At 36.4% G+C, this 23806-nt stretch overlaps 1 protein-coding gene across 1 annotated transcript in view; it reads left to right on the forward strand.

Moving 5' to 3' along the window:
• Positions 1-23806, forward strand: part of DEPTOR (DEP domain containing MTOR interacting protein) — a 187810-nt gene that overhangs the window by 68141 nt on the left and 95863 nt on the right. The window contains exons 2-3 of the mRNA XM_051971027.1: positions 5284-5462; positions 6526-6649. Coding sequence (XP_051826987.1) covers positions 5284-5462; positions 6526-6649 — 303 coding nt within the window. The remainder of the gene's footprint in view (positions 1-5283; positions 5463-6525; positions 6650-23806) is intronic.

Raw genomic sequence — 23806 nt, forward strand, 5'->3', positions numbered from 1 at the left:
TATTAGTCTGTGAAGGAAATCAAAAAATGCAGGCAGACAAAAATAGAGGGATTGGGAATTCTATATAATGGTTCATAGTCATCTCCCAGAGTTCTTTCCCTGAGTATAGCTGGTTCAGTTCATTACTGCTCTATTGGAACTAATTTGGTTCATCTCATTACTGAAGATGGCCACTTCCATCAGAATTGATCATTTTATAGTATTGTTGTTGAAGTATATAATGATATAATGGGGCCTGCTCATTTCACTCAGCATCAATTCATGTAAGTCTCCAGGCCTTTCTGAAATCGTCCTGCTGGTCATTTCTTACTGAACAGTAATATTCCATAATATTCATATATCACAATTTATTCAGCCATTCTTCAATTGATGGGCATTCACTCAGTTTCCAGTTTCTGGCCAGGTAGTTCCAGATTTCAAAGGGCTTCAAATGCAAGGAAGTAATGTTTGAACTTTATTTGGTAGGCATAGGGGAGCTAGAGAAAGTTTTTGAGCAGAAGTATGAATTATGATCATTTTTATGCAAAGAAAGATTATTCTACCAATAATATTAAGGAGAGATTGGAGACAGAGAAAGAGGGCTAGAAATGGAGAGAAAAGGGGAGAGACAAAGAAAGAGACAGAGAAAGATAGAGAGACAGAGAGAGGGAGACATGCAGAGAGAGACAGAGAGACAAAGAGACAGAGACAGAAACAGAGAGAGAGAGAGAGAGAGAGAGAGAGAGAGAGAGAGAGAGAGAGAGAGAGAGAGGAGGAAGGGAGGGGGAAAAGGAAGAGAAAAGGAGGAGAGGAGAGGAATAGAGAGCAGTGATGGGAAAATCTTTTAGGAGTCTTCAGGAATAATGCAGATGGATTAGAATAATGGCCTATATTAGAATAGTAGCAGTGACAATCAAGAAAATGGGATATTTGAGAGAGCTGTAGCAAAAATAGAACTGATGGAGTTTGATAACAAATGGATATGAGAGGTGAGAGAGAAAGAGGGATCCAAAAGAGCTCCAAAGTCCTAAATATAGAAAAGGGGTTAAACAATGGTACCACAGACTAGTGATGTAAGAAAGAGAAGTAGATAAGAGGATAAAAATGATTATAGATGACATTTATATAACTCATCAAAGTTTGCAAAGCACTTTGGTGGGGAGAAGGGAAGGAATAAACATTTATATGGGGCCATTAAATAATATTTCAAGGCATTGTTGTACTTTACAAATATTATTTCATTTGAAGTTTATAACAATCCTGCCAAGTAGGTGCTGTTATTTTCCCTGTTTTGCATTTATGGAAACTGCGGCAGGCAGAGGTTAAGTAACTTGTCAAAGATCATATATCTAACAAGTGTCTGAGGTTGGATTTGACCTCAGGTCTCGTTGACTCCAGGTCCAATCCTCTGTCCTCTGTGCTACCTAACTGCCCAGTTTGCTCCTTGCTGAAGATTATATACAATCAATTTTGTTACCTGTGGTTGCAACCTTCCAGGAAAAGAAACTTGATCATTTTCTAGAGCAGTCCATTTTACTGTTCTAGTTCTCATTCTAGTTGTTGGGCTGTTGTTTCTGATATCAAGCCCACATTTGACTCTTTTAGCTTCTGTTCATTGCTTCTGGTTTTGTTTTCAGAGGCCTGACTGGACAAATTACATATGTTCTCCACATATCAACCCTTCCAACTTATTGTGTCCTCCCAGTTCTTCTCTTCTGGAGACTAACTAAACCCAACTCCTTCACATTGTTCCCATGTGATGTGGACTTAGTATTCTTCACTGTAATGACCGCGAATTTAAAATCAGCCGGAGTCAGGAATTCAGGTTAAGGGAAAAATCTTCAATATTTATTGAAGTGAAGAGGTGAATAAAGATTGCAATAGCAAATATAGGCAAGAAAGATTGCGATAGCAAATATAGGCAGTTGCGACAGGAAGCCAGCTAAGAGAGAGCGACGCGAGCCCAGCCAACCGTGGCAATGGCCGTCCCAAAAGTCTCTCCTCCCCTTCCTTTTCCACTCCCCTGCCTCCACCCACCAAAATCGTCATTTCCTATACAACACATCAGGACTTGCACAAAGAGTGGGTGGGGGCCATTCTTTCTCCAAGCTTATATATTAATAGAGTATGGTCCAATTACTATTTAGCCTCATGTGCTTGGGACCTCAGTGCATCAACTCAAGCCTCAGCCCATTACACTTCACCATATCCTCATTGCCTTCCTGTGAAGGTTCTTCTTGAACTCTAGTATCCATGAATGAGCATAGTTGTCCAAACATAGTCTGACCAGTTTAGAGAATAGAGGGATGATGGCTTCCTTTCCCCTTTAAGCTTTACCTCTTTTAATAAAGTCTAAAATCTCAGTAACTTCAAGTCTGGTTGTATTATTCCTCAGGGTTAGATTGAGCTGGAGAGACAATTAGGTGGTACAGTTGAAAGAACTCTGGGCCTTGGAGTCGGGAAGACCTGAGGTAAACTGCAACCGCATTTACTAGCTTATTATGACTAGGCAAATCACTTAATCTCTTTGCCTCAGTTTCCTTAACCATAAAATTAGGGTGATAATAATAATGCCTACTATGTTGGTTTGCTGTGTAAATTAATTGAAATAATATTTGTAAAGTGCTTAGCACGTAATAGGTACTATATAAATGCTAGCAATTATTATTATTGTTGTTAATCAGAGATGCCTGAAGTTTTAAATATGAATGGCTGGTGCAATGGTGGGGAATGGGGGGATGACTGTAGAAACAGAAGATTTTTGTTATTTTTGTTTTCCAGTCATTTTCAGTGTATATAATTTTCTATGACCCTGTTTGTCCAGGTCACACAGCTGGAAGTTTCTGAGGCTAGATTTGAACTCAGAAAGATGAGTTTTCCTGATTCCATAGTCAGCACTCTATCCAAAGAGGACCTAGGTTCAAATCCTGTCTTTGATATTTATTTGTCCATGGAACGTTGGACCTTAACTTCCCTAGACTTCAGTTTTGTTATCTGTAAAATGAAAAAGTCAGACATGACTGACTAGCTATGGAGTTATTAACCCTATCAGTGCCATCCCTAGAAAGATATGACTTTAGGGTTTCTAGGACATATGCCTCCCTTTCAATTCAATTCGACTGAAGAAGTATTTACTAATAAATATAAATTGGAAAGGCTTCTCTTGTAAGAGGTGGTACTTAAGCAGAGGCTTAAGAACAAGGGATTGCAGGTGAGGAGGTAGGACATTCTTGGCTCAGGAAGCAACCTGTGCAATGACATGCATATTGGCAATGGAATGATATATATGGAGAATAGCAAATAGTTCATCTTGGCAGAAGCATAGTGAACAAAGAGAGTGATGTGAAATCATCTTCAAAAGATAGGTTAGATGTGGAACTTTTCAACAATGAGAGAATTAAGGCCAGTTCCAAAGATCTTGTGATGAAGAGAGCCATCTATATCCAGAGAGAGGACTGTGGAAATTGAATGTGGATCATTACATAGCATTTTCATTTTTGTTGTTGTTTGCTTGCATTTTATTTTTTTTTCTCATTTTTTTCTGTGAGTCGATTTTTTCTTGTGCAGCAAGATAATTGTATAAATATGTTTGATTTAACATATATTTTAACATGTTTAACATATATTGGATTACTTGCCACCTGGGAGAGGAGGTGGGGGAAAAGGGGAAATTTGGAACACAAGGTTTTGCAAGAGTCAGTATTGACAGTATTGACCCTTGAAAATGGGTTGTATCTAGATTAAGAAAACTTTTTTTTTAATTAAACCTTTTTTTTTCCCGAGACATAAGCATGAATAATTTTTCAACATTGGCCCTTGCAAAACCTTGTGTTCCAAATTTCCCTCCCTTCTTCCCCTCCCCTAGATGGCAAATAGTCAATATATATTAGACATAGCAGAAGTATATGTTAAATCCAATATATACATACATATTTATGCTATGTAGTGAACCACACTTGGTTCCCACAGTTCTCTCTCTGGGTGTAGATGGCTCTCTTCATCACAAGATCATTGAAACTGGTCTGAATCATCTCATTGTTGAAGAGAGCCATGTCCACCAGAATTGATTGTCTTATAGTCTTCTTGTTTCCATGTACAATGATCTTCTGGTTCTGTTCATTTCATTTAGTATCAGTTCATGTAAGTCTCTTCATGCCTCTCTGAAATCATCCTGCTGATCATTTCTTATAGAACAATAATATTCTATAATATTCATATACCATAACTTATTCAGCCATTCTTCAAATGATGGGCATCCACTCAGTTTCCAATTTCTTGCTACTACAAAAAAGGGCTGCCACAAACATCTTTGTGCATGTGGGTCCCTTTCCCTCCTTTAAGATCTCTTTGGGATATAAGGCCAATAGAAACACTGCTAGATCAAAGAGTATACATAGTTTGATAACCTTTTGAGCATAGTTCCAAATTGCTCTTCAGAATGATTGGATCTGTTCACAACAATGTATCAGTGTCGCACTTTTCCCACATCTCTTCCAACATTCATTATCTTTTCCTGTCATCTTAGCCAGTCTGAGAGGTATGTAGTGGTGTCTAAGAATTGCCTTAATTTGCATTTCTATGATCAATAATGATTTAGAGCACTGTTTCATGTGACTAGAAATGGTTTCAATTTCTTAAGAAAACTTTAAATGCAGAAATAAGTAGTTTTTTATTTTATCCTAAAATCACTAGGAAGCCACTAAAGCTACTTGAACAGTAGAGTGGCATAGTCAGTTCTGTACTTTAAGGAATATCATTTGAGATCTGTGTGGAATATAGATTGGAGAAGAGAGATCAGTCAGGAGGCTATTGTAAAAATCATTTGAGAGGTAATGTGACCTTGAACCAGGGTAGTGCTCTGAGAATGGAGAAGGACCTGAATATAAGAGATGTATTAAAAACTTAGCAAATATTTCACATGAGGGTAAGGGAGAATCAAGAGTTGACAACTTTGGGGTTGTAAATCTGGGCAAACCACAAAGATGTGGTACATATCAAAGAAGAAGAAGAAGAAGAAGAAGAAACAAAGGGGAGGCAGATTTAAGAGAAAAATAATAATTTCACTTAAGGATATATTGTTTTTGAAATATCTAGGAGTCATTAGGGTAGAACTATCTAGAAGACAGTTGCTGATGGAGGACTGAATCTCAATAGAGAAATGAGATGTGACTATGGACATATGGGTGTCATCTTCCCAGAGATGGGAGTATCATCCCAATCTCATATTTGGATTAATTGAACAATTTTTAAAATATTTACTGTTTATCTCCAAAATTCAGTTATGAAATGATATTTCTTTTCCAGACTCAGGCTACATGAAGAAAAAGTGATTAAAGATCGAAGACATCACCTCAAGACGTATCCAAATTGCTTTGTGGCCAAAGAGCTAATTGACTGGCTGATTGATCGAAAAGAAGCTTCTGATAGAGAGACAGCTATTAAACTAATGCAAAAATTGGCAGATCGGGGTATTATTCATCATGGTGAGTAAGATTTTAATATTTTAGTTGAAGAAATATTAAACCATCAGATTGTTTTGAGTGGAGAATATCATTCCTAATCTTGAAAAATCAGATTTTTTCATATTTATCTTAAGTTTAGAAGATAATGTGTTAGAAGCATCTCTTTTAGGTTATTCCCTTGATATGGCTTTTCAGTTTTTGAGTGCCCTTAATTCTCCTTACAGAGGAAATAAAAATAAGGGAAGTGATTTGTTGTTCTCTCTAACTTTTTAGATTTCCTGTTTTAAAAGCTTATACAATGTTCCATTACTTATTTTAGAAATTATTATAAATGCACAAATACCTTGGGGCAGCTAATTGGAGAGGGAGATAGAGCACCGGGCCTGGAGACAATCAGAAAGACTCCTACTCTGAGTTTGAATTTGGCCCCAGAAATTTGCTAGCTATATGATTCTGGGCAAGTAACTTAACTCTGCCTCAGTTCCTCATTTGTAAAATGAGCTGAAGAAAGAAATGGCAAACCATTTTAGTATCTCTGCCAAGAAACTCCAAATGGAGTCAAAAAGATTTGGACACAACTGAAAAATTATTCAACAACTATGATATCTTAGACATGTCTGTAGTTATCACTTCATAAATGTACATCGAATTGAACATAATTACACCAAATATACACATACAGCTCTGAATTAAATAGGTCTTTTTTTCAAGTACTAATTTTATTAGTCTTTGTTTTTCTCCCTAGACAATTCATTTTTTGCCTTAATTATTCAGTTTCATGCTGAATGCTGTCCAGATGACTGTATAATTGCTCAGTTTTCTGCTTTGTATTAAGTCTAGACAATTGAACTATGACAGGTAAGTTGAAAAAAACCGAGCAACAGAGAAGGGTTACATAATTTGCCCACTGTCACATAGTTACTAAGTAGCAGCCAGCATATATAGACTCTCATCTAAAGATAATCTTAAGATTTTTAATATATGTACAATTCATACATAAAATACATAAAATAATTATTATTTCTTAACAGAAGTATACAAGCCTTCTCCATTGAATTTACTTTGCATGTATATTGTCTTTCAGTGTGTGATGAGCATAAGGAATTTAAGGATGTCAAACTCTTCTACCGCTTCAGGAAAGATGATGGAACTTTCCCTTTGGATAATGAAGTCAAAGTATTCATGAGAGGACAGAGATTGTATGAAAAGTAGGTTGCATCAGAAATCTTCTACTCCATTCTTGATGATACAGTTGGCCAGAAAGCCTTTTTTTTTTAAAGTGATGGGGTGATATTGGGGGCAGCTAAGTGGTGCAATCAATAGAATGCTGGGCCTGAACTCAGAAAGATTCAATTTCATGAATTCAAATGAGATCTCAGACAGTTAACTTTAGTTTCCTCATCCAATAAAATGAACCCGAGAAGGAAATGGAAAACCACTTTGCAATCTTTGCCAAGAAAACCCCAAATTGGGTCAATAACAATGACATCCAAGGATGATCAGTGTTCAATGAAAAGTGTTCAATGCATTCCACATGTTTTCTATGGAATTGATATTTACTGTCTTTTTAATATAAGCAAAATAGACCTTTGTCAAGGATCATGAACAACTGAACAACAAATCAAGATAGCACAGCTCTTCCCTTCCATATTCTACTCCTTCAGTAATTTCTTTGTTATTACTGTTCAATCAATGATCTAAGGGCTTGTCAAAAATGAAAAATATCTCTTAATGAAAAAAAATTGATCTAAATGTGTGAATGTCACCACCTGGATTCTATGGACTTTACATATTAGTAAGTGCAGAAAGTACTTAAATTGTTCAATGTGGAAAGCAGGGGGAGATATACTGAGCTGCATATAGAAATATGCACATGTCTAGGAACAAGTATTGCCACCAATCAAAATATACCCTTTACCCAGCTCAACTCCATGTTATTTACATGGTACTAAACTATTTAGCCAGCAAATAACCTAAAACTTGTTAGTTCCAGCTCAGCCATAATTATTTTTTCTGGTTTTGATCTTGTTTCTACCCAGGTTAGTACCTCCCACTTATAATCCTCAGTTCCATGACTTATTAGCTGATTTCTTGCATGGTCCTTTGGAATTGCATTTCAATTTTGCCCCTCATCTGTGGCTGTGCATCCAGGGAAAATTATCCACGAGGCATTTGGTGAGACAGGATTAGAGTTCAGGGTAGAGAGCTGGGTATGTTAGATAGATAGGAGCAATACCTTTTTAGAGATAATTGAGTCATGAGAGCTGATGAGGAAATAAAGGAGAGAGCCCAGAACAGAGATATAAGATACAGCTACATAAAGTAAGTGGGATCTGGCTATTGATCCAGAAAAGGAGACTAGGAAGGAAGGAGGCGAGCATGGTGTTGCTCCTGCTAAGATATGATGAGATAACAAAGTGAAGAAGCAAGATAGCCTAGTGTCAGGAAAACCCCAGTAGAGAAGAGCATCCAGGAGGAGAGGAAAGGTGAACAGTGTCAAAAGCATCTAGGATAAGAGAGTGGTCAAAAGTGTGACAAAAAGCTTCAAAGAGATCAAAAAGCAGCATGCTACAATTAGATTTAAGTCAACAAAGATTTATTAAATGCCTACTGTGTGTCAGCTAAGTGCTAGGGACTTTGTGCTAGGGATAGAAATAGGGAAAAATCCTTGCCTTCAAAGACCTTGCAATCTAATGAAGAAGATAATTCCCAAAAGAGAGCTAAAAGGGAGAGTGGTTTTAGAGGGTTTAATGGGAGAAGGAGGTAGGGGAGGAACCTGTTAGCAGGGCATGATCAATGTTCAATGAGAAGTTTTCAATGCATTCCACATGTTTTCTATGGAATTGATACTTACTGTCTTTTTAATATAAGCAAAATAAACCTTTGTCAAGAATCATGAACAACAAATCAAGATAGCAGAGCTCCTCCCTTCCATATTCTCCTCCTTCGGTGATTTAGATTAGAGTCAAAGAGAGAGAGAAAGACAGAGGCAGAGAGAGACCCTAGGTGGGTGAAGTTAGCTAAGTGAACATTGATACCTTATTTCATTGAGAATCCCTACACCTTTCTCACAAAATGGATATAAATGAGATGTTAACCTCACTCAGCTGACTTCACTTGTCTTGGGTTCTAATTCTTTTTTTCTCTCTCTCTCCCACCCTTCCTCTGTCCCTCTCTCTTCCCCTCTCCTTCTCCAAGTCCTCTCTCTTTCTCTCCCTTCATTCCTCTTTCCCTCTCTCTCTGTCTCTGTGTCTCTCCTTTCCCCTCTCCCTCTCCCTCTTTGTGTCTTCCACTTCCTTTCCCTCTTTGTATCTCCCTCCCCTCTCTCTCCTTCCCTCACACTCTCTCTTCCTTCCTCATTCTCTCTCTCTCTCTCTCTCTCTCTCTCTCTCTCTCTCTCTCTCTCTCTCTCTCTCTCTCTCTCTCTCTCTCTCTCTCTCTCTCTCTGTGTCTCTCTGTGTCTCTCCTGGTTCTTCTGATTCTCCTTAATTCCTTAAACTGCTCTGGTCACTGTTATCATTACCCCACAGTACAACCTACTAAGATGTGAGATAGGCAGGGCAAGTTGATTACCTCAACTCCATTGATGATGAAAATGAGGAGAGATACCACATGACATGTCTATATCCCAGAACAAGTATCTATCAGAATCAAAACTTGCACCCAGTCCTTCTGACTCCTGGTTTACTCCACATTCCACAGAACCATGTGTTCTCTAATGTATTTGCCTTGTTCTCTGTTTTTGTTTTGGTGCTCTTTTGTTGTCATTTGCTTTGTGTTATTAATAGTTCTTGTGAAACTAGTTTCTGGCTGAGAGTTTTCCGAAACTTGCTGAGTTTTTGTTCATGTTGTTTACGTTCCCTTTTCTTTATATTGTCTCTTGGAGCTTATTTATGGGGGGGAAAGTGACTCAGAACAAAGCCAAAGTTTTGTTTCTTTTTCCTCCCTCTTTAGTTTATGTGTGGAGCTGATCACCCTAATTTCTACATAAGAAAAAGAAATAAGAATCCCAGTTTTTAAAATGAGGAACTCTATGGAATATGACTTATAGGATAAAGAACACCATGAGCCAGTTTATTCCTCTTGCTCCTATGCCTGTTATAGATATCCTGGCTAGCAGGTGCAGAGAGGGCTGGCTTCTTGAATCACTAAATTTGAAGATTTAGACATAGCTTAATTTCCTCAACAATAAAAAGGAGGGTTGGGACTAAGTGGCCTCTAAAGTACTTCCCAGCTCTAGACTTCAGCCCTAGATTTGTGTTTCTCTGATCTCTGAGATTTGTATTTTGAGGAATGTATGAGAATTCCATTATTTATACAAATTCATAAAAAGGCTTATTTTAATTTTTCAATCCACAGGCCATCCTTATCAGTTTGGATTCAAAAGCATTTCATTTCAGATAACTCTGTGGGTTAGCCTTCATTTATGCATCACAGACAGAAGATTTTAAGATAAAAATGCTTTAGAGATATCTCACCAATCCTTTCATTTTATAGATGAGGAAATTGAAGGACAAACAGGTCAATCATACAGGCCCTAATTTTTGTTATGATCTTGGCAACTGTAAGGAATAGCAGAGTAGCTCTTGTGAGCTTTATTGAAAGGAAGTATGATTTCTCCAAGTCTCTTTCTGCATCTCTGAACCAGGAATAATAATTCTTTGGCTATCTTCCTCACCGAGTTTTTAATAATGAAAATAGTTTTCATTTGCTTTTAAGGCTTCTAGAGTATTTTCCCTATGTAGCAGAAACACTGCTGATATTCCTAGATAATCAGTTAAGACATGTAGCTACAGCTTGATAGACCACTGATTGTTCCAGAGCTCCCAGACCCCAATATTTCCAGATTTTTTTCTATTCATCAGATTTGCTTCTAAATAACTTTTGACTTTCAAAAAAAAACTAAAATTACATGACATTTAATAGATTGGATCACAGAACTAGTAAGGTTCCAGGCCAAGACTATGATCCAGGTGTTCTGATTCTGAGGTCACTTTTCTTAGTCTTGAGCATACCTATTGTAAGAAAAGAACATTTTTAACTTTAAAGTCCTTAAACATTTATTAATCACTGACTATAGCCAGACATTGTGCTAAGCTGGGGTTACAAATATAAAGAGGCAACTAAGAATTAACTTCAGTTTGTGATAAGATATTAATTAGTATGTCTCCTGTCTACTCTACCTTTCATTTAGTAGCAAGTGGGACAAATATGGTGGTTTAGAAAAGTTTGGAGGTTGTTGTTACCTCTCTGTACTCTAGAACAGGGCTTCTTAAACTTTATCTACTTGAGATCCCTTTTCACCCAAGAAATTTTTATGCAATCCTGGGCATATAGGAATGTAAAATTGGTGTGCAAATCAAACATTTACTGATAATAAACCATAATTTTGCAACCCCCACATTGTTATGTGACTAAATATGAGGTCATGAACCACAGTTTAAGAAGTTTTGCTCAAGAGTTTGGTTTCCTAGTTCAAAAGTCCTCTTATCCATTTGGTCCTCTTGCTGGTCCTCTTATCCATTTGGGTCAGGGACTAGAAAGAGCAAGCTCTCCCAGCCCAAACTCAAAGAAGGCAGAAAGCTTCACTTTTTCACTGATCATTTCTCTTTTATTCCTGTTGCTGAGGAAGGATAGAAGCCAGTCCTACATGGCTACATGTGATTAATCCCATGTCTTCCAGTACTTTGTCCATTTGATTCTTTCCTCTTATGTTTAGTTTCTCCCCTTCCACTGAGTATCAATCATTGCCTAAAAACAAGCTCAGGTCTATGTCATCCTTAAAGACTTTCACTTTGTTCTGCCTTTCCCTTAAACAATTACCTTTTATCTTCCCATTGCTGCCAAATTTTTAGGAAATCTTGTTTCTATTCATTGCCAATTCTCACCTCCCATTTACTTCTCAATCCCTGGCTGTCTAGCTTCTGGCCTCATCAGTGACCTAAAACAGCTCAATTCAAGTGAATGTCCATTTTTTAACTGCTAATCTGATGGGTGTGTGTGTGTGTGTGTGTGTGTGTGTGTGTGTTTCCCCCTCCCCTCAATCTCTTTTCTTTACCTCTCTATAGCTTTAGCTCAGGGGATATTGTTGGACCTGGAGTCAGGCAGACTTCAGTTCAAGCCTTGGCTCAGATACTTTATAGTAGCATAACCTTGAGCAAATCACTTTCTCTCAATCTGCCTCATTGTTGCAAGGATAAAATGAGATCTTTGTAAAGTTCTTTGCAAACTTTAAAGTGCTATTATATACATGTTGTTGTTGTTATAAAATTGGGCTTTCAAGATAAACTTCTTTAAGCCTCCTGAGCTATCTGGAGAGAATTGTTTTTGGTGTCCATAAGTATGTGTAACACTTTACAGGCTCTGATTTCTAAAGCTTGTCCTTAACTAGAGGTGATACACTGTTCACTTTGCCACACTTGGCAGAGAAAAGACATTAAATATCTTCCAGTGCTTCTTTTGAAATTGGATATCATTTGAAGCATATTCTGAATCTGAGCACTCATTCCTTTATAACTTTAATTTGGTTCTTCTGCTAGAAGGACAAGATGACCCCAAAGGTGTTTTTGTTTGTTTGTTTGTTTTTGTTTTTTGTTTTTGTCTTTTTAAGTTGTGCAACATTAGTTCGATGCAGAACTTGAGGGAGTTTCTGGAGTTGTTGAAAGAGGGAAAATGTGAGACAATCACAGATGTCTGGAACAATAAGAAGTGATAGATTTGAAAAAAGCACTTGAGAGAATTATTTGGAGCACAGGAAAAAAGCAGAAGTTTAGAGAAGGCTTGGAGATGTTTGTTCCTCATTTAATGCTCAGGCTAGATTAAACAGAACATAAGGGAGTGCTATTAGTATAGGGACTCCCTGTTATTAACTAGATTGTGAGTAAATCCATTTACCCAAGATGGTGCTGAGGTAAGTCTAGCTTTGCTGTTCTAGTTGCAAGATGAAAACATCCTTGGTTAATTACAGCCTTGTACAAAATGAGATGTGGAGGGAGTACAGATTCATTGTTTACTAAATGGGGGGAAATACCAAATTATCAAGCAGCAAGCACTTGTTAATTTTAGTTCTTCAAAAGTGTCTTTGAAGCTTTGAAGGATAAATAAAAACATGAGTATGCTGTATTCAAACAAGAATTTAGATGCTGAATAAATTTTATTTTGGGGTCAGCAGAAACATTTGCAGAGATCTATTTAATTTGTCTGGACCTCTGATTTGATTCATGGATGAGAAGCCTCCAATGTGAAAAATCCCATCAATGATACACATTAACAATTTATCTGTAATTCATTAACCAATTATTTTCAGAGTGCCAGGCTCTATGCCAAGCTCTGGGGATACATAAAAAGAACAAAAACTAAAACAAACCTAGTAGCTACTGTTTACTAACTTATATTCTAATTCGTTACCCCAGGTACTAAGAGTTTAAATGGTCAAAAGTTTGTTAGATGTAGGACCTGAATACCCAGGTCTTTCTGACTCCAAAGCTGGCCTTCAATACACTATATCATGTTGCTTCTCAAAAAGATTTATATTGTTATCAAATATACTTGAATGATGATAACATTTTAAAATTTGCAGACATTTTACATGCAAGGCTCTTTTTTTTTTTTCCCCTGGGGCAATTGGGTTTAAGTGACTTGCCCAGGGTCACCCAGCCAGGAAGTATTAAGTGTCTGAGGTCACATTTGAACTCGGATCCTCCTGACTTCAGGGTTGATGCTTGATCTACTGTACCAGCTGTCTGCCTCTTACATGTAGTTCTCTTATTTGATTATATCTCATATATTCTCAGATGACCCTGATCCCATTTTTACCGTCAAAGACAAATTAGGTTCTCTGTCAAGGCTACATTTTCACCACAGGATGATACAGTGTATTCTTATAGGGTCAAGAGTGATTCTCCAGGGCTATGAACTCTTATGTTCATTTTCTCTAATCAGTTGCTAGTGATCAGCATTCTAGCCTCAGTTAACAAATTAAGATCAGTTAGCTTTTACAAAGGGACAGTTACTGAAAAGTTATAGCAGGAACAGGGGTATAAACATTATCCATCACCAGCACCTCAGTTCCTGGGGAGAGTGGGCTCAAACTTAAAGCAGTTTCTATAAAGCATCTGTTCCACCAACTTCACCAAGTTGCTTCTGAACCTGATATAATTGATAGGATCTGCCTATGGGATCAGTTCAGCTGGTCTGAGTCCTGAGGCTTTGTTGGGGGATTACAAGTTCAGTCCTGGACTCTGATTCTCCAACCTCTGGTGACTTACACTCCTGATTTTTTGAAGTTCACAAGGACATAGCCCTGTGCATTAAGTTCACACCTGAGTCTAGTCTATTCTATCTCCAATATCTCTTCACCTAAGGCAGGAAAAAAATAGACACAGCAGAGATGGAAGTGAGAGAAGAACTTGCATGCAGGGACCACTTAGCAGCAGTAGCCCTAATGAGACCTAGCTTCCCAATAGGACATTTTTTACAGCAGTCCTTGCCTCCTCGTTCAAACAACCAGGCAGGAAAGAAAGAATGACTTTGCTAATTAGTGCATTTTGAATTCATTCTCAGTTTTGGATCAGCAACCAATTGAAAGGCTTCTTGGCAAGGTAAGTAGACTGAAAACAAGCCTGAATATAGCTCTGCATTGAAGAGTAGGGCAATTTCATTATATGTATTATGTCCTGAACCTCTTCTACATATGTCAGCCCAGCAGACTGCACAGACTTATAAAAATAAGTATCACAGCAATGTTGAGAGGCAGATATTACATACAGCCTTTCCCCTCACCCCTTCTCCATTCACAAATGAGGAAACTGAAGTGGTGAATGAAGGTCAGTGACTTGCTGCCTTGTTACTAGTGTTGATGGTGGCATTTAAATCCATATCACTCTGCCTCTAAGTCTAAAACTGTATCCACTATACCAGACAACTTCTTGAATTACTCATTTAAACCAAAAGAAATTCCTTTTTTTGTCCTTTGCTTTCATCTATTCCTCATGTCCCCATGAGAGATGGTCTTGATTTCACTTTGGAATTCTAGGAACTAGTTACCATTTCCTATAAGGGGCTTTGATTATATACACTAATAGCAGAAAGCAGTATTGTAGATTTGAAAAATTATGTTTAAATTTACTTTTGAAAAAACAATTGCTTTTGAAACTTTTATTTTTGGATTTCCAAATGGATATAGCTGATATTCAGAGAATTCACACATCTTAGTGAAGAAAGCCATAAGATAAGGAATTTCTTCAGAGTTGTAGAAAATCTTTCCCATTTTGCCCCGTTGCTTTCTAGGACTCTATGAGGTATATAGCCATTAATTTGAGAACAAACACCAGTCTAAAACTAATTGCTACAAGCTTGTTGTATTTGTTGTTTTTTTAATCCTTCCCTGAGTTTGGAGAGATAATTAAGCCTTTTGGTTTTAAAGCTCTCCTGCTGGGTATCAAGCCATAAGGAATAGTGAAAGTAAGTTGGAGATAATTGTGTCAGCAAAGTACTTCATCATCAAACTGATTAATTATCAGTTGAACTTAAAAGCAAGCTTTGTGTAAATGAGTATCCCCTTACTTATCATCCCTTTAAAAGGTCATTAAACTCAGAAATACAATAGGTAATGATTTTAAGGTTGAAAATAGAACCAACAATAAGTGATAGATTTATTGTCTGCCAAGAATCAAGTTTGCAGAGAATCGTAAATTGATTGGCTCCTGGATTATGAATTTTTTTGGCCATGAAAACTATTGATTTTCTATTCATTGTCAGAGAGGTTTTAAAATGATGATTTTTTTAAATGGTGGGAATATCAGCACTAAGGAAATCATAGCTTTTAAAAAAAAAAATTAGGTTAGTTGATATGGTTAATGTTGGTACAGACATTAAGAGAAAGAAATATTCCAGGGCAGATTATAACTTGTCACTTTAGATTTTATTCAACCCTTAACTCTGCACTTCCCAAAACTCCACCACTTGGACATATTATTAGCTTGTTACCTTTGCTAGTCTACCCTTTAACTATAAATATATAAAAATACATATGCATATACATATGTGTATATATGTTGATCATTTGTGTGTATATAACAATATAGATATTTACAAATGTGTAAATGTGTATACACATATGCATTAAATTTTAAATTTACTTCCTACTTAAGTTTTTTTTCTTTCAATATTCTTTTAATCATTCTCCACCCCACTCCCCCACCCCCAAGGCAAGTGTAGCCTAGCTTCCATATAATGAACTTGTGACTTTTTGGAGAAAAAACAAAAAGATCTTGAATCCTTTTCTAGGTCTTTGACTTTTCTTGGTTAAATGTTTTCGAGTCTTTGAGTGATTTACTTATAGTATAATTTTAAGTTTTATCATTATTTTGGTAATGCTTATTAGTATTCAATTTAGCTGATCAGTGTCTATGAAGCTTACCTAAAACTGAATCCAGTACTCCAACTAGCACCAGATAGAGTCATGATGTCACCCTTGCCCTTGGATGGAAATTTCATTTCCTTTAGAGCGTATTAGATATTTTGACTTTTTTTTCCTTAAAAAAAATCCAATGAAAGCACATTTGAATATAACTTTTTGGGATACCTACAGATTTTTAGTTGTGAACATGGATAATAATTAAAGCTGTTTATTGCTGTGGAAGTAATTGTATTCATCATTTTATATGAAACCAAGAATTAGTGAGGTTACATACCTGAAGTCACACAGGTATGAAGTGTCAAAAGTGGCATTTGGATCTATCTCTTCTCATATCTTAACAAGGACTCTTTCCACTATACCATGCTTGGCTGAGTCATAGAGATAGAAAGTGACAGAATTAAAACTTTTACTTTTTAAATTCCTTTCTTCCTCCTTTTCTTCTTTCCTCCCTCCTTATTTCCTTCCTTCCTTCCTTCCTTCCTTCCTTCCTTCATCCCTTCCTTCCTTTCTTTTTTTCTTCCTATTTATTGTGAACTTAACAATTACCTACAAATACTAAAATTTCAACATACAAAAAACTCAGGAAGTTTATATATGTTATTATTAAAAAATTATATTTCCTAAAAGTTATAACAAAGCTGATCTATTTGTGTTCTCTTCTACATGTTTAATTTCCTTCTGAATTTTAAACAATGTTTTAATTATGCTATTTTTTCATATCTATCACTACCCACTAACTTGCCACCTCCACCTCCTCTCTCTGAGTACAAATCCTTCCTTGTAACAAATTTACATCTTCTAGCAAAACAAACTAACACATTGGCCACGTCTAAGAATTATTTTTCCCTCCAGAGCACAGAAAAGCCAAAACCTTCTCAGAGGAGGGTTTCATCCTTCCTGGGAAGAATAATGGTTTCCTTTCCTTCTCTTTCCCTATAGTGTTCTTTCTGTTTCAATTTTTACTTAAAGAGGCCTATGGATATCCTTACATATTATTCTCTATCCAAAATGTATATATGTATGTATATATATTTACACACAGAGACGTGTATGCTTTGATGTTTCTTTATGATGTACACACACTGACCAGTATGGCAGAAAGAAAAAATCATTACTTTTGGAGTCAGATATTTAAAATCACATCCAGCCTCTAGATCTCCTTATCAATTTGACCATTGAGCCTTAACCTCCTTTATCTAGAAAAAGGAAGTCTGTGAGGTTGTTTCCAGCTCTAGTATGATCCTACATACAAACTAAGCACCTCCAATGTAAGAACACAAGGGATAAAGCTCTGGGCCTGGAATCAAGAAAACCTGAGTTCTCTTACAAGCCATGTGACCCTTAGAAAGTTACTTGACCTATTTGCCTCAGTTTCCTCATTTCTAAAGTGAACCTGAGAAGGAAATGACAAACTAGTAGCTTTGTAATAGAAAACCCCAAATGGGGTCACCGAGTCGGATATGACTATAATTGACTGAACAATAACAAATGTACTTCTAAGACATTCCAGAGCTGTCAGTCATAATAGTTCCTTTTGCCTTTTCCTTCCTTGTAATGAAGCATCTTCCCCTTTTGGCTCAAATTAAGTTTCTTGTGACATCTGATTCAGCTATATTCATGGAAAATTGAAATCAGTATCAGCTCTTATATATTGCCAAACTCTGGTTACTGTGTTATGACAGGGAGGAATAATTGAAGGGAATGCCTGGCTTCTTGTAAAGCATTGATCAGGCGCCTCAGTAAACCTTTTCATGTCTTGTTCTCCCCTTCTTCAAAAACTTTGTATTTACCAAAATAACCCAACAACAAACCTATGCATGTTTAATTGAAGTGAAATATTCTATAGGCATGAAGTAGGGATTTTAAAAAAATGTTTACTGAGCAAGTAAATGAATGCATGTGGGCTCCATAGAAATGATGGAAAATGCTAACTATAACTTTATTAGGCATTTATTATAAATGTTAATACCTGAAAGTTTTGGATGAATTTGGATTTCACCTAATAAATGGGAGAAGTTTGAAACTAGACACATTTTTCTATTTAACAATCATAATAAGAGTAACAATAACAACAATTATAACAATAAATAATAATGCTTGTAGCTTTCCCTATTATTGATACTAATATGCCCCAGAGGGCAGAATCTGAAATAATAAGCTTAAATTTCAGGGAATTAAACTCTAGCCCAATACCAAAAAAAAAAAAAATCCTTATTATTTGAGCTTTCCAAAATTAGAATGGGCTGTTTAGGTAGGTAATGGGCTTCCCCTTCTTAACCCACCCCTGGAAATCTTTTAAGCAGAAGCCAAATAATCACTTGTTGATATGTAGACAAACTACTGTTGTCTGTCAAAGAAAATGAACTTTGTATGGAAAGGACAGGGAAAAAAATGACTAATAGTTGAGTTGATAAGTAAAAGATAATCAAGTTGACCTGGGGGAGTTCTGGTTATCTAAACTAGAAGAATCATCTCTTGGGATGCTAAAAAAAACCTAGCAGGTTGGACTGCAAATTCCATCACTAATTTTCTTGATAATGTCATCCATACAACTCCCCTCACCTCTCTCCTAATCAGTAAACTCCAGTGATTTAGCATTACTTCCAGGATCAAAAATCCTCTGCCATTTAAAGCTCTTCACAAGCTGGCCTCTTCCTACCTTTCCAATCTCTTATGCCATATTTCCTGAATTCCAAAATCCAGCTTCATTGGCCTATTTGTGCACAATATTTCAGCTCCTGTTGTCTTTGGCTTGGTTGTCTTCCCAAGGCTGGAATTCTCTTCTTTTTCATCCCCATCTCTTGGTTTCTCTAGTTTCCTTCAAGACATAATTCCCACTCATAGATCATCTACTGTAATAGACACCTTTCCAAAACTGCCTTGCTGCCGGGCCTTCCCTTCTGAGATTAACTTTAGTTGACCCTAAATATATCTTGTCATACCTAGTTTTACACATGTTCTTCCCACTTTAGAAAACAAGCTACTTGCAAGCAAGGGCTGTTTTTGCCTTTATTTGTTTCCTCATTCTTTGGCACAGTATTCCCACGTGCCTAAATAAATGTCTGTTGACTGACTGCTCTTTGAAAGATCATAGTGAATAAGAAAGTAGATTACAAAGGGCAAATGTCTCAGATATGTTTATTTGTTGTTTTTCTGCAGGCATATTAACTGCATTCTTGGCAAAATTCTAGAACATGTTATTAAAAAGAAAGTAAACATCTAGAAAAAAAGGAAGTGGTAGTCAGTCCTGAGGCATCAAAAAGAATCTCCATGGTTTCACAAAGACTGTGTCATGCCAATCTAACCTTATTTCTTCTTCTAACTGAATGATGAACCTGGAAGATAATATTATGGATATTATTTACTGAATTTAGAAAAGCATTTTGATATGCTTACATATATTGGATTTAACATATATATTAACATGTATAACATATATTGGATTGCTTGCCATCTAGGGGAATGGGTGAGAGGAAAGAGGGGAAAATTTGGAACACAAGGCTATGCAAGGGTCAATACTGAAAAATTATCCATGCATATGTTTTGAAAATAAAAAACTTTAATTAAAAAAAGAAAAGCATTTCATATATTCCATCTTGCTATCCCTGTATAAAAGAGGGAGATGTAATCCAGATACAAGTATAATTAAGTGGATTTGGAATTGATTGCAGGCAAGACCCAAATGATTGCTTGTCAGAATTAAAGACAATCTCTAGTAGGATGCCTCAAAGATCTGTTATTGTTCCTTTAGCATTATTGACATTTTTTGGTTAATAATTTGAATAAAACCATAGATGACATGATTATTAAACTTGGAGATGACACAAAATTGGGAGGAAAAGCTGTCACTGGATGACAAATGCAGAAAGATCATGATAGGCTAGAGCAGGGAGTTGGCAAGGAGTAACCAGTATCCACTGATGGTTTTTATACAATAAAATGGTTTTGATATTTTAAAATAAAGGGTTTTTTGTCTTTTTTAAAATGTACATACAAAACCAAGCAGACTTTGCTTGATCCTTGGGTTAGAATAGTGACCTAAACTTAATATTAAAAAATTAATGGGGATAATCCCTATATTTTTGTCCACCTGCATTTTTTATTTCCTTCACAGGCTAATTGTACATTATGTCAGAGTCCAATTCTTTTTGTACAGCAAAACAACACTTTGGACATATATACTTATTTTGTATTTAATTTATACTTTAACATATTTAACATGTATTGATCATCCTGACATCTAGGGAAGGGGTAGGGGGAAGGAGGGGAAAAAATGGAACAAAATATTTGGAAATTGTCAATGCTGTAAAATTACCCATCCATATAACTTGTAAATAAAAAGCTATTTAAAAAAATTGATGGGCATAAATATAAAGCTTTCTGTCAATGAAATCAGTTTTTGTTTGTTTGTTTAATCCATGGATAAAATAAAGAAGGATGGTTTGAGAGCAATCTGTCTGAAAAAAGATGGAGGAGTGTTAGTGGGCCACAAGATCAATACAAATCAGCATTATGCAATAGTATGCATGGGGTTTTTGCACTGAGTTAGAGAAGTTTAACCTCCAACAATGGGGCAACTTATTGGTGCAGGAAGTAGAGTGTCGGGCCTGGAGTCAGGAAAACATCTTCCTGAGTTCAAATCTGGCCTCAAACATTTACTAGCTGTGTGACTCTGGGCAAGTCATTTTACTCTGACTCAGTTTCCTCATCTTTAAAATGAATTAGAGAAGGAAACAGCAAACCACTCCAGTACCTTTGTTAAGAAAACCCTAAACGAGGTCATGAAGAGTACCTGCACTGATGAAACATCATCTAGGGTTTTCATTCCACATCTTTTAGAATTTTGAAGATCTGCCATATGAAGATCACCCAAAAGAATTGGGTATATTCAGCTTAGGAAAGGCCCAGGGAACATGTAATAGTTTTCTTCAAGAATTGAAAAAAAAACTATGTGGAAGAAGAGGTAGTACATTTGAGGCAAGAACACTGGATTTTGAGTCAAAAGACATGGGTTTAAATCTTACTTTTGTGACTCACAACCTGTGTGAGATTACTTTACCCCTCTGGGCATTTGTTTCTTCATCTGCAAAATGTTCAGTTTTGTTTGACTCTTCACGACTCCATTTGGGATTTTCTTGGCAAAAATACTGGGAGTGGTTTGCCCTTTCCTTCTTCAGCTCATTTTATCAATGATGAAATTGAGGCAAACAGGGGTAAGTAACTTGTTCAGGATCACACAGTTAATAAATGTCTGAGGCCAGAGCGGAGATCAGGAAGATCAGTCTTCCTCTATCACTTAGCTGCCCAAACTAAGAAATTGGATTTAGTGACCACCAAGACCCCTTCCAATCTGAGATCTATGATCCTATAACTTAGAGAGCAGAATGAGAAGCAGTGAGGAGAATCCTAGAGAATCCAGATTTTGGCTTGACATAAAGAAAAACTACCTAACAATTAGAGTACTTTCAAAGTGGGATGGATTACCTTAGATAGGAAGTGTTGGGGATTTTCAAGCTAAGGCCTGGTAATTGTCACATGAATTAAAAAAGGGATTCTTGTTTAGGTAAGGTTTGGACTGGATGGCTTCCTTTCCAACTCAGAGAGAATGTGTTCTGTGAAGTATGAACAGAAATCCAATTTAAGAACAGGCTAATTATTCTCTGGTTCACCTACAATACCTCTATATTTAATTTTGTAAAAAGGAAAAGTGATTTGTTCAGTCAATAGGGGACACAAAATCTTTGACACAAGAGCATAATGAAATTACCCTTCAATTTTTATTTTTAGACAAAGGAGGAAGTTGACTTAATATCATGCAACAGTTAATGTAGATTAACCCAAAGGCTAACTCCAGTAAATGAATTTTCTAGTCTTGGGAAGTGAGCTGGTTCACTAAGAAGAGGAAATGAAATAAGGAAGATTAAGATCATACTATTAATGATTGATTTCTATTCCAAAGGCAGCCAAACTGCTCAGATTATATAAAGTCATGTGTGATTATTCATTTCAACAAATGTTTTTAAGAGACTACCATCTGTAAGAGATTTTGTCAAGTACTGGGGACACAAAAGTGGGAAAAGATTGCATAATTCTTGCCCTCACAGAGCTTATAATAAAGTAAGGAGAATGAGACATAGATACAAATTAGGAAATTAGGACACACTAATGAAATGAAAAATTCTAAGGGAGAAGAAAAAGAAAATCACATTCAACTTTCAAGGAATAGGGAATTGGGAGAGACTTTCTGGAGGGAGTGATAACTGAGCTGGGCTTTGGAAGAAGAAAAGGATTTCAGTAAATAGAGATGGAGCTGAGGAAGCAAAAGGAAGGTAGGAAGGATGCCTGTGCCCAGAGGTAGAAGAAGGTCAGTGTAGTATAGTTTTTTTCCTGGAGCAACAATGGACACTAATAAAAATAAATCACAATTTTAAAGTTGTTAGTGTCTTATATTTATTGTTGGATTATCTCATTTCATCCTTGGAACAGGTTGGTAAGGTAGGTTTAATGGTTTAACACATGGGAAAACTGAGATTAAGTGATTTATCTATTGCTATACAGCTGGTAGGTGTCAGGCAGGATTTGAATTTTGCTCTGTGTCAGTTGTAATCCAGACCTCTTTCTTTTACCCTGAAGTTTCAAATCTGGGATCTGTGAAGTTATAGATACTTAATAAATGCTTTTGCCTCCATTTACTCAATTCTAGATTTACAGCAGGAAGAGATCTTAAAATCTAGCTAATCTAATCTATATTTTACAAAAGAAAGGAAACTGAGGCCCAGAGATAGTTAATCCTTTCAAGATCATCTAGGTAATGAGTGACAGAGACAAAGTTAAAACTTCTGACCACAAATCCAGAACCCTTTCCTACTCTTCCTATTCTTGGGGAAGGGGAGTATAGACAAAATAAGACTGAGAAGAATGTGAAGAGAAATGCCCAAATATAACAAATAAGATTACCTAACTCCATTACTTAGGGGTAGCAGCCAACTCTCTGTTTAAAACAGGATTAACTTGGGAAAATGATTGAATTACTAATGATAATATTTTTAAAATGTATGGACATAAGGGCTTTAATAAGCTTTGCATAATACCTAGTGTTTTAAAATATTTATCAGCACATTATTATATTAGTAATCACACCCTGCATTTGTGTTTTTAATTTTTCAAACTGTTAATATGCCTTTTATCTTAGTTTTGCTTTATCACATTCAGATGAAAAATGTAGGAGAATTTCTTTGCCCCCCTAAAAACAAAAACAACCCCAAAATTTATATATAAAATAATTGAAACAGACAGGTTAAGTGATCTTCCTATGGTTGCTCATCTGTGTCTTAGAACGATGTTTCCTGACTTTCACATCTGAGTTCTTTCCACTAGACTATCCAAAATAGTAGAATATTAAAGTTTTAGTTCAACAAAAGTGAAAGAATTCACATGACTGTGAGAAGAGGTCCTCCTTATCATCAAAGATAATCAGTTCCTAAATTCTTCGTATACTTATGGTTTAGGCATTATCAGTATGTCCAGCTCTTCATGAGCCTTTTGGAATTTTATTGGCATCCATTTTACAAATGAGGAAACTGGGACAAACAGGATGAAGTGACTTGCCTAGAGTCATACAACTAGTTAAATGTCTAAGGTCCTCATTTGAATTCAGGTTTTCCTAACTCCAGGTATGCTATCCACTGTCCATCTTGCTGCCCATCATATACTATTCTTGAGTAAATCACTTTAAAAGGTCTGGTCTTGATCTTCCAGGAGCTTGTAGAAATGTCTGTGTGAACAATGTAGACAGGTTATAAGTAACCCTATAAGCAGCTATAACCACCCCGTGAAATGCTTGTAAAATCTGCATGGCATCCTGTTACAGGAAGAGCATAGGAAGTCAGGAAACTCGGGTCTACATTAATTAAGATGAGCCACTAACTTGTCCTGGGAAATAGCA

Source organism: Antechinus flavipes, chromosome 1 (genome assembly GCF_016432865.1).
Source record: "Antechinus flavipes isolate AdamAnt ecotype Samford, QLD, Australia chromosome 1, AdamAnt_v2, whole genome shotgun sequence".
In the NCBI taxonomy this organism is placed as follows: domain Eukaryota; kingdom Metazoa; phylum Chordata; class Mammalia; order Dasyuromorphia; family Dasyuridae; genus Antechinus; species Antechinus flavipes.